A 12,484-nucleotide genomic window follows, 5' to 3' on the forward strand; every position below is an offset into this window, starting at 1 on the left:
GTAAATCTACAAAGCAGAAGGCCAATCTAGATTCTAAACTGAAGAACTATTTATTCCAACTTCAATAGCTTAAATCTGCAAAGGTATAAGGTACTTTTATATAGTAGAGTGAGGTTGAAAGATTATTAATTGATTTTGCAATTCTAGCTTATGCGTGACAAAATTAAAAGAGCATGTTAGTCAATTTTATAGATTTGAAATTGTTCTTGAGATCACACAATTCTCAAGAATATTATCCTGAGTCATAAAATTAAAGGATGGCTTACTTCTCTGTTTCAAGTTCTCCTGGCTTGGTATTCAAATTGGAAACACAATATGAAGGCAACCATAAAATTTATTTAGACATTAAACTTACTGAATGCCTTAAAGAGGCCTTTATATTATATATGTTTTGTGAGATTTGGAGCTCTATATTCTCCCGTTTGCATGTCAAACTTAAGACTGAAAAGTACGATGCACAAACATTAAACTTTATTTCCATTTCATTATATGCCATTAAACTTGCACTGAACTTTTTCTCTTTTTTTAATAAGGAAATTTAGTTCACCTATTGCTTGTCATTAGTGATACACTAATTCAGCCCCTCATAAAGGTAGTCCCAGAGAAATCACTGGTTGTCTCCTATCTTCTACCAGATTATAAAACCACTAACAGCCAAATTTTGTCTTGCTACATAAGAGTGAAGCACCAAATATTGTCCATAAAATTACTTTTCTTTGATACCTTCAACATCTTTCTTTCCTTTCCTTCTGTTTTTAACTCTTTTAACTTCCTGTAATTGTTTTTTCTTTAAATAATGCATGTAGAAGTTCATGTATATACAATAGGTGCATATGTATACACACAATGGTGAAAGCCTACAATGAAATTTACCAATCTGCCTTTCATTAACATTCATAATAGATTTCCATACGAACAATAACATAAATTAAAATGCATTTCCATAGTTACCATTCTTCTCTGTCTGCATCACAGTTACAAAAATATCTCAGATCCACACAGCTTTCTTCTAGACCACATGCACATTGTTGGATTCCTGGAATTGATCCTCCCCAGTAAGGATGTTTTTCGTTGGCACGACCAACCCACCAAACAAATGGAATTCCATCTGAAGAAACATAAGAGAGAAGATCTGCCATGGGAAATGTGAAATAAGCAGACAATTCAAGGAAATGAAATGGGTAAATCTACTTCTTTTATCTTCTACGTCCTACCGCTGGTAAAATAATAGGAAAGCAAATGGTGACTTTGGATTTATCACCCAAATTTTCTGTAGTGTACACATGTGAACATGTGTAACTTCACTTGGGAGGCCATCATTTCCCTAGCAACATATTAAATGTCCCACAATCAGATAGATAAGATGTAAGCATGGTATTGATAAAATGATATTTTCAGGCATTTTAATTTTCTGCTGTATGTGATCCGTGTCTGATTTCTGTTTTCTTTTTCTTCTCTTCTCTTGTATGTGTGTGTGTCTCTCTCATGATCTTATGTGTACTTATGAATAATTAAGAAAGATGCTCAAGGAGACAGGAAAACCAGCTATAAATAAAACACACTTATGCAAATTAAGGACAGGAGGGAAGATATTATTTCTACAGTTCAATGATTAATTAGCCTTCCCATATAGTATCTTGTTGATATTTCTCTCCATGACACATCAACAATCTTTTTGGAAACCTTATAAAATTTATCGAAAACAGACTCAAAGGATAGAGGTTACATAGTCTACACAAATTTCTAAAGGTGAACATGTTCTTATGTTCTTGGTGGTCTCTGAAGTTAGTTTTGATCTCAAAGTCATTTTATTACTGTGGAAGCAAACACCATCAATGTTTTGATATAAAGTGAAATTCAGTGGTTGTTTATATCTAGTTGTTTATCCTACCAGCCTTGTATTGTAAAGTATTGCTTCTTCTTGATTGATCTGACTTTGCTCCTGGTTCTTGCTTATCTGGGTGGTTGGTAATGTGCATGTGATATGGAAGGATGTGCACAGCACTGTTTCCTTTGGCCTTTTAGCTGTTCCTTTCTGAATGGTTTATAAATGCAGGGCTTTTTTCCTCATAGAACGCTCAGAACGCAGTTCCGGCACCTTTTTTGGATGGAACCTTGTAGGGTAGGCAAGGTGGGTTGTATGACATGTGTGAGTTCCGGCACCTTTTTCTTTTACAAAAAAAGCACTGTATAAATGTAATTAATTTCTGTATGTCAGCTGATGGCTAATTTGTCAGGTTGCCAGGCTTCTAGGAATTGTCCTGCCTTCTTAGAACTGATTTAAGCTACAGTTTCCAAGATTTAATTGTGGCTGAATTTCTCTACATGCTGTGAAATGAAAGAATTTCCATCATGTGTTCTGAGTGCCAGTTTGATCTTTGGGACTGCAATCCTTTTTGTGCATATCCTGTCTGTGGATTGTGATAGATTAGGAGGATAAACACTTTTAAAAGAATTTGTGTAGCTATCCATTCTGTTGGGAAATATTATGCACTGAGATTCTGCTTCTGTTCAAAAACCATAGTGCAGTAACTCAGAAAATCAGAAAGCAGAAATAATAAAGTACATTTTAGCTTTATGTTTTTGAATTTAGGGAATGAAGTCAATTGTTTTACAGACTAATTTAAGTTTTGTGCACACTTGACTAACTCTACTTAAATATTATGTATAGGCATGGTGCAAATAAAAAATTCTTTGAAATATAAAAACAGGTTAATAATGAAGTACAGAGAACTAATTAAGCAAAGCGTTCAAAGAACATTTCAAAGTCAGTTTATGTTGCTGTGCCCTAATCTTAGACTTAACAATGTGAATTATTGTAAGGAAACAAAATCATGAATGAAACTTCTTATTCGTGCTTACTCAGAAATAAATTTCATTAATGTAAGGGACTTAGATACAAGTAGTTTTCAGAGGAACAGCACCATTTTGGGGGCATAATAAATTGAAACATATGGGATTTATCCAAAGCCCAGTCGTACTCATTATAAAAACAAAAAGTATACTATGATTTCCCCAGGCATGTAGCTTCCGATGTATTTTTCTCCTAATTTGTGATACATATTGGAATGCTCAGGTGTATTATGAAGAACATATTACCAATTTTATTATTTTTAGCTGAAATGGTGCTTTTTTGTACAGTACCGTATTTTCCGGCGTATAAGACGACCCCCTACTTTTAAGAAGTTTTTCAAGGTTTTTTGTCTTATACGCTGGAAAATACTTACATGCCCTGCCCTCCCTGTCCGTCATAATCCAAAATTACGTTTGGATCAATCAAACACAACTCTGCTCGGCTCTGCTTAATGGTATGTGAAACGGGGGAAGGGAAGAGGAGAGAGCCATTGTATTTTTATTTGACGGGTAGAAAATGTTTTTTTCCTCCTGGGATGTTTTTTTTTTTTTTTTGGAGCCGCGCCGGAGATAGCTCGGTTGCGCGCGGCGGCCCGGCTTTGCAAGAACGGGGACGCTCGACTGATTTGTTTTTTTTCCGGCGTATAAGACGACCCAGCGTATAAGACGACCCCCCAACTTTTGAGGTGATTTTCATGGGTTAAAAAGTCGTCTTATACGCCGGAAAATACGGTACATTAAGTTGCAGATATGAATACGTTTTCCTTTCATGATATGAAAAGGGAAATAGTTCCTATTCTTTGTTCAGGTACAATGAAACCTGCAAAGTGTATTTCTTGGAAGTTGTAAACATAGTCCAAGATTTGTTGGATTACAGATAATACACAACTTACAACCAGATGCTTAGCAACCATTTGAAGTTACAACAAACCCACTTCCCCCTCATGGTACATATGACCTGGTTCTGAAGTTATGATGGCCAGGACCCTTCCCTGTGGTCAGTGGGAATGTATCTCAGTCATTCAGGAACCAGCTCACATTTACAGCTATTTGTAGAATCCCTTGTTCACATGATATTTATAATATATAAATATATATTATATTTATGGTCATAAGTCATGTCAGTTGCAAAATGTCGGTTGCAAAGCGGGTAGCAAAGTGATTTGTCAGTTTGATTATCCTATGTAGATTTATATTATATAGGACATACAATTAGTTCTGGACTACTTATAATATTGATGTTTTTGCCAAAAATCAGTGTTTACTTCCAGGTTTTGGCAAAAATGCTCCACAGTGAACAAAGAGTTCATTTAGTGATTGCGGTATTCACTTAACATTAGTGGATTCATTTAATGACCATGGTGATTTATTTAATGGCCACCACAAAAAAAGGTTGTAAAATTGGATCAGTCATTGTGATGACCCATTTTGCAACCAACATGACTTATGACATAATGGGCAAGCTTCATTACAGTCAAAGACTACTTGTATGTCCTATATGATATAAATCTCCAGAGTAATCAAAATTGACAAATGACTTTGTTATCCAAGCAAACCATTGCTTCCCCCCCTTCTTACCTTGTACCTCCTGCCTCTTTTTTTCCTTCTCCCATTTCCCAATTACCTTTGTTTGTATTTGTATTTTTTATTGTAATAAACTTTAATTAAAAGAATGCTTTTCAAGTGCTTGCTGTTCTTTTAAGCATATTTGTAGGCACACACAAATGGATTTAGCACTAGCAATCTAATTGCAGTGACAATTTAAATAGATATATTAGAAATTATTATCTAAGCAAAAGGTGCTAATTTAGGATATAGCACTATTTAGCTGTATAATACAACTTTGTGTGGTTACCAGGAAACAAATAGTAACCATTAATCAATACTGAGATGCATATTATTGGATAAGTTCATTATGCTATAACCTAGGGGTATGATAAATAGACATCGCTATATTTTTATAACATATTTTTTGTGTTTGACTATTTTATTGTACTACACTAACCAAAAGATTTATGAAAGTCCCTCAAAGTAGCATACTTGCCAAAGCTCGAGTCTTTTAAAACTACACTAAATAGAGAATTTGCTAATACACTGGAGGGAAAAACCTGACAAAAGACAGGGAATAGATTTCTATTGTCTAATGTATCTTTTTTAGTATCTCTTGGAGCATCTGATTCTGTCACTAAGAAATGACAAAGTAGCTCACTTGAACAGCAATGAGCAGAGGAATGAGGTTATATAGACTGTCATGTAAGTTCAACAAAGAACTTTAACACGTGCTCTGGAAAGAATTTAATTATGCTAATATCAATGTTCATTTGCTTAACGTTCTGTTTCAAAGCAGTATAATTACATCACAATGCTTTAAAAAAATCATTCTACAGTGCACAAGCATCTATATGAAGACTTAAACAAGGACAATCTGAGGCTGAACCAAAATGAAATAAATTAAAGCAAAACTAAGAAAAATAACAATATTCATATATTGATGAAATTTTTAGATATACCTCTATCTTTCATATACAATAGTGAAAGCATAAAGTACTTCTACAATTATTTTCAGACTTAATCCTTCAGAGCAGTGGTGTCAAACTGCTGGCCCACGGGCCAGTTGCATCATGCAGAGGCCACGCCCATCCCAGCTCCGGCAAAGTGAAAAAAGTCATGATACATTGCAACATGTCACGTGATGCGGCGAGTTTGACACCCATGCTTCAGAGTAATGACTATGGACAATATATTAAGGGTTTATTTATTTTAATCATGAGACTAATTCTGGATCTGACACAACGTAGCTTAAGAAGATTGCCAAACATGGATTTATTTAGTTAAAAATGTTGCAGATTTAGTTCAAATTTATCTTGAGATTTCCCCCAGATTTTAACAGGATTCTTATCTTACCTTATTAAAATATAGCATTATGCCAGTATTGGAAACATTACCTAATAAGTCTGAAACATAAAAAAACCTGCCAGACACCAATGCAAATATTTAAAAGGCTTTATTTTTTTATGTTCCTCATTCTTTACTCACAGACACATGCTTCTTTCTCTTCATTTACTTTTTCCCTTAATGTCCCTTAAGATCTCCCTGCAGATTTTAAAAACTAGCAAAAGTTATCTTTCCATCTCCTTCTTATATCATAGGAGGAGGAAGGAGTATTATATATGTTCACTACCTTGAGTTTTTTTTACAAAAGAAATCAAATAAAGGCAGGATATAAATAAATTAGTAGGTAAATATATTTATATCCAGATCCCTTAAGAAATAAGAAGTCCATTAGTAAACTAGTGACAAACAGTTTAGGGTGATTTTTTCAGGTCAGCCAGAAGACTTTGTAGCTAATCTGAGTCTTGATATTCCTAATCCCAGTCACTTTTTAAATCCCATCATACAGTGGCTTTTATAAATATGTATGGAAAAATAGCCAATAGAACATGTAGGCTATAGGTATTTCCTACTAACTTTCCAACTACTGCTATCCTATTCTAATACAAATGAAATTCAAATAACATGGAAGAAGTTTGCTACAATTCCTGGGATGGAGGAAGTATAATTGAACAATGATTAATCACCCATTTTTGAAAACAAAAAACCCCCAGTAATTATTCAGAAATATTTCCATTAATCAGCAAAATGTAAGGATCCTTTGATGGGTATAAAAGATGCAAAGATTCACATGGTATAAAACTCTTCCTCCTTCAGTATACGGCTTGCCACTGAAAGGTTACATTTTTTATTCTTTGAATTATATGAAAAAGCAAATGTAGTAGTGTTGGCCATAAGGGGAAAAAATCAAATGCATATTAAAATGTTTCATGTGTTAGGCAAACTCAGTTGCTATAAATAAAATGTAAGTTTTATGTAAGACCTTCCATAGGAAATATTTAGCATGCAGTTCTCTGTGGCATTACAAGATGCAACCATGTATCACATGCATTACAATCATTACATATGGGGAAACTGGATGCCCTAACCTTTAGTTATCTAATTTCTCAGAAAGAGGAAAAGAATACCTTCTTATGTGATGGCATATACCATCTTTGTCTGTAACATAATGCAATAATGACCGCACCGATTCAGGCAGCAATTTGCTAGAGATATGTACATCCATTTGTTGCACAGTTGTAAGACGAGTCTTTTTTCTGCTAGATGACAATACTGCTTGTTCAATTTACTGCAGGTAACAGTAGAAGTACATCATTAGCATTGCTGTAGCTAGGTGCTTAGGGCATGCAGCACAGGGAACACAATTTGTTCTTTGTGAGTGAGCCACTATACACTCTTGGCATGAAAGGACATTGGCTTTTCCCAAAGTCATTCCAGGAACAGACAGGATTGGGATGACAGCTTTCCTAGATTGCCAAAAGGAAAGTAAAATAATGCCTTCTTTGAGTCAAGCTTGATGGGTGACTTCATGGATATGTCCAGGTGGCTTTTTTGGAGGAAGACAGAAATGCTTTCTTCTGATATATGCTTCAACTATTTAATATACAACCTACTCTACAGTCCTAATATTGCTGGTAGTGTACTAACTAGACCCTGTTTAGCTTCTGAGTCAAGAAAAGATGTTCCAGGGTTACATTATGCTGAGATTATTTTATTTTTATTTTATTTTTGCATAAATGCCCTCAACAAATGCTTGTGGTGCATTCCTCATGTGGTCAGCCTTATGCCCCACATCTATGAGAGTCAAATATATCCATAATCTGTAGTTTGGATATAAGACAGGAGAGTTATTTAGGTTATAATATATTTCTGAAGAATAACATATTCTTTAGCAAGGCTTGAAGAGTATAGCAAACTATTGTCACTGATTCTGACATAGTGAACATAGGAGGGTTAGAGAGCTTGGTTCTCCTCAACTCAAAATTACCAATCACTTTTTAGAAGAAAAAAATAAAAATGAAAACTCCTGCTTTCATTCATGGCAAAGGCTGCCTCAGTCTTAATACATAGGTGAAGAAAAGTAAAACTTTACCTCATTCCTGCATAGGTCTCACCGCAGACCAGAACTGTGTAAATTAAATTGAATCTTAATTCACCTATTACCTGTATTTCATCCTGATCCATCTACAAACCATAAGTAATGTCTTTCTTCTAGGTGAGTGGTATAATGATAAAGGATTCCATTATAACCCAGGACCAGATAATCTGAACTTATTTAATACGTTGAACACCATTACTGCTGAAAAAGACTGTTCACTTAAAAAAGTACATCAAGTAGACTTCAGGCCTCCCCTTGAAAAAAGCCATTTAGATCAAATTCCTTGCCATGAGACACTACTTCCCAACTGCCTCTGTTATGTATGGGTGTAAGCAGCTGCAGCTCTGAAGAACCATCAGTCCATCTGAGGGCACTGTACTGTGGCCAGATTGGCTGAAGTATTTTCGGCGGGAGATTCAGATGGTTGGATTGGCCAGAATGGTACCTGACTAGGTATATAAGGGGTCTTGGTAAACCCCTTTGTTCAGTACGCGCTTCCCTACAATAAAGAGCTGACATGCGGTACTCATCTGACTCTTCCTTGCCATGCGGTCCAGAACCCACTACACAATAGCCTCTGCTAAGTAACAAATTTTACCTACAAAAGCACAACATGTTACTTCTTATTTGCCATTTTGAGAGAAAGAACCCACCTGGTATGGTTATAAGAACTTTTCTAGGAAAAAAAAAATAACATTACCTCCCATTATAGAAAAAGAGTTAGTGTCAGCTTTTTGAGGTAGACAGGCCAGGAAACAAACCCCACAAGCAATAGTAGAACTCAACTTAATTGATAGAGTATAATAACAAAATCTTGAAAGACTGACAAGAGTTCCTCTCCCCTTCTTTCTCATACCTAAGAGAGTCAAGGCAAACGAGTCTTAAGTTTCTTCTTTACTTCTACCTTTCTTCTCTGGATTAGCTGATACAAATCTCCTTCAAGGTTATCTCTATACTTCCTCACAGTTAGGATCATGACTCTTGCAAAATAATTGATATAAGAAACATAGGCCAAAATATAGCTTTATTACTGAATATTTTTATTTATTTATTCATTTGTATCTTGCTTTTATTTTTTATTTTTACAAATAACTCAAGGCAGAGAACATATCCAACACACCTTCCTCCTTCTATTTTCCCCACAACAACAACCCTGTGAGATGAATTGAGCTGAGAGAGAGTGACTGGCCAATGATCACCCAGCTGGCTTTCATGATTAAGGAAGAACTTGAACTCACAGTCTCCCAGTTTCTAGCCTGGTGCCTTAATCACTAGACAAAACTGGTTATTGTTTATCCTATTTTTCTTACTCTTGTTCTTCATTTTATAGGATAGAAAACCATATTTTAAAAACAGCAAGTAGTGCTCTTTTCTGCAAAAGCTGTGATCTGCAGGATCATTTCGATGCTCCTATTACACTGTGGCCTTGTACAGCATGAATTTGTACATATGAATGAACTAATTCTAGGATTAAATTTCCACTCTTCAATAATTGGAGAGCATAACATAGGCAGACACCTAAGAATTCTTGGTCAGTGGGTCCAAGTAAACGAAGCTTTTTTCACTAATGGAAGAAAATTAATAGCCTGTAAGTTATATAGGAGAAATATACTAAATCAACTTCTTTTGTGAAATTCTTAAGAGTTCAGTCAGAGGAGGAGGAAAGAGATTCACACATATTCATCATGAGAAAATTGAAGGTTGGGAAAAGATAGGACTCCAATTGTATGATTGTAGAATACTTAGTTACCATTGCTATTATTATTATTATTATTATTATTATTATTATTATTATTATTATTATTATTATTATTATTATTATTATTATTATTGCTTCCTAATGTCTCTGAGATTGTCTTGGAGAGTTCATGCCATGGCCCCTTGTTTACCTCAGATTTTGGCTTGAAAAAAGAAGAAAGGACATTTTTTAATGAAAACAATATAGAAATCAGATCAGCTTTCAGGGTAATGATAGGTAGAAAGAAGTTTTGGTTCTATCTTCTTATGCATAGAGAGTAATTGATAGAGCATAATTAAGTCAAATTTAAAAAGAACTGTATAAAAATCATCCTTTTTAACATAATAACAGAGATAATTATTATGCAAAAAGAATTGTAGAAGCTTCCATTTTGTTATATACATACATAACATATGTATGTACATATACATACACACACAAAGAGAGAGAGAGATACATATGTACATATATACACATACACAAACACACTTCTACACACAAGTTTCTCCAGGAAATCAGCTTGTGTTCCTTGGGGTCATTTTTTGTTTTATCCATACAATGATTCTCTAAGATGGACTGGGCTCAGAAACAGGGATTGCCCAAAGTCAGTCTGTGAATTTCCAAGGCTAAGGCTGTATGTGAACCTGCATTTTTCCCGTTTTAGCTGGAAAGCTAGCAAAAAGCTCTAACTTTTCTATAGAAAGCTCTATACCTTCTAATGGTCTTTACACTTGGTAGAAAAGATAGTCATATAATCAAACACACAATTTATTTTCAATCTCCAATCATACTTTATGCTGAAAAAATAAAGTATTCACACTTCCACAAACAACATTCCCCCCCCCACCCCCAGGATAGACAGTTAAAGCAATTTAAAACTGCTGCTCATCTAGTTACCTTGCCAAATCCAATAGTCATTGCCAGGGGTCCCCTTCATCTCTGAAGTATGCCCAATCAAATTTAGACCCCATTGTTTCCCCTTGCTACATCTCTCTAATTCAGTGGTTCCTAATATATGTATAGCACATTCAGAATCAAACACAGTATTACTTAAAATACCAGTTGCTAGGAAACAATAGAGAAAATGGGATATCACTGCCTGCTTGTAAAAGTTCTGTAAGCATCTGCATGGTCTCTGTGTGACATAAAACTGCTAGACCAGATGGGTTTTTGTGTTCTAGTGTTCTTCTTATGTTCTTACTTCAGTGCCTCAAGCATTTACCCTTTCACAGCTGTTTCAGAATCTGTTCAGATGAATATTCCTAACTACAGAGGAATTAATCCTAAATCTTAATGTCATTACACAGAGGAAGGAAGAAAGGGAGGGAGGGAGGGAGGGAGGGAGGAAGGAAGGAAGGAAGGAAGGAAGGAAGGAAGGAAAACTTTTCAACTTCTGACTTCTGTGCTGTATACCAAAAATTAACTCATTAACTCATGACCTCAGGTTTAGGTCACTCTGAAACAGTGAGACTACAATTGAAGTACGCCTTCGATATGAAGTGTCAAAGCAAAGCACTCCTTTAATTTAAAAGTGTGAGATAGTAGTAACATAGCCACTCTGATACTGGCATATACAAATTACCTTTTTCCACCCATTCAACATGACTGATGGGATTGAGCTGAATATTGAGGTGTCAATCTTCCAAATCAAAGTGCTGCTTCAAACCACATGAGCAGAATGGTCAAAGTGGAGCTCGAGGTAAACAACAACAAAAAAATCCTCTAAGACAGGGCTTTCCAACCAGTGGTACAGGTACCACCTGTGGTACATTGGCACCTGGTAGGTGGTACGCAACCATCCTAGAAAAGTGGTAGTGGGGGAGGGGAATGAGCTGAACCTGCGGCAGCACCGCACAAGCCTGAGCGAGAGATGGCTGGAGCTGCAGGCTGTCAGGGCTCAGCGAAAGCGCCAGGATCAGGGCTTCTTTGGGGCTGTCAGGGCTCAGTGGAAGCTCCAGGATCAGTGCACTGAAAAAAGTGCCCCCCAAGCCACAGCCGAGAAAGACACCTTCCTGCCTGCCCAGCAGCGCTCTTCCTCATGTCCGAGGTTTTCATTGTTGTGAGCATTTCTGTTGAGGATTAGCAGCGGGGGTGGGGTGGGGGGTGCTTGGTTTTTATTCCCCCGTCTAATGGGTGGTTGCAGCAGGTTTTGGTCACTTCACATGACCCTGGGACACTGTGACCGTCATAAATATGAATCAGTTGCCAAGCATCTGAATATAAATCACAAGACCCTGGAGATGCTGCAACATTCCAGCTGAGCTTCTGGGCTCAGCAGATGTGCTGGGATCAACGCCGAGCTCCAGCTGGAGCCTGGCACTGATCCTGGCGCATCCGCTGAGCCCTGACAGCCCTGCAGCTCCAGCCATCTCTCGCTCAGGATTGTGCGGTGCTGCCACCGGTTCAGCTCATTCCCCTCCCCCGGTACCATTTTTCTAGGATGGCCGCGTACCAACTGCTAGGTGCTAATGTACTGCAGGTGGTACCCATACCACTGGTTGAAAAGCCCTGTTGTAAAGAGGTATCCTAGCCCTTAAGTTTTAAATGTTTCCAGCATATACAAGTATCTAGCCCAAAGATATATAATAAGAATTATTACAATTTTGATATCTGACTTAATACATGCTAAATGGTGTGTATACAAGAAATATTTCTTAACAAGCTTTCTGTGGTGCCAGAGGGACATTCCTTTTCAAAAAGAAAAAAAAAGAAAAGAAAAAAAAGATAGTAAGCAAGAAATGTCAGGCAATTTCCAGTATAATATATGCAGAATATTAAAGTCGTTCCATAAATGTAAACTTAATCCCACAGGAAATGTCAAAATTTGAGCATCCACATTGGCCTTATTTTTAAATGAAATAATTAAATGGAGGAATATTCAGATAGACTGAACTTTCTGCTTA

General features: G+C 36.3%; 1 protein-coding gene across 1 annotated transcript in view; it reads right to left on the bottom strand.

Moving 5' to 3' along the window:
• CNTNAP5 (contactin associated protein family member 5) overlaps positions 1–12,484 on the bottom strand; it is a gene marked incomplete at both ends in the record, with an annotated part of 429,095 nt that overhangs the window by 71,398 nt on the left and 345,213 nt on the right. The window contains one exon of the mRNA XM_081335453.1: positions 952–1,108. Within this exon, the coding sequence (XP_081191579.1) occupies positions 952–1,108 (157 nt within the window). The remainder of the gene's footprint in view (positions 1–951; positions 1,109–12,484) is intronic.

Source organism: Vipera berus (assembly GCF_964194415.1).
Source record: "Vipera berus genome assembly, chromosome: 1".
Classification (NCBI taxonomy): Eukaryota; Metazoa; Chordata; class Lepidosauria; order Squamata; family Viperidae; genus Vipera; species Vipera berus.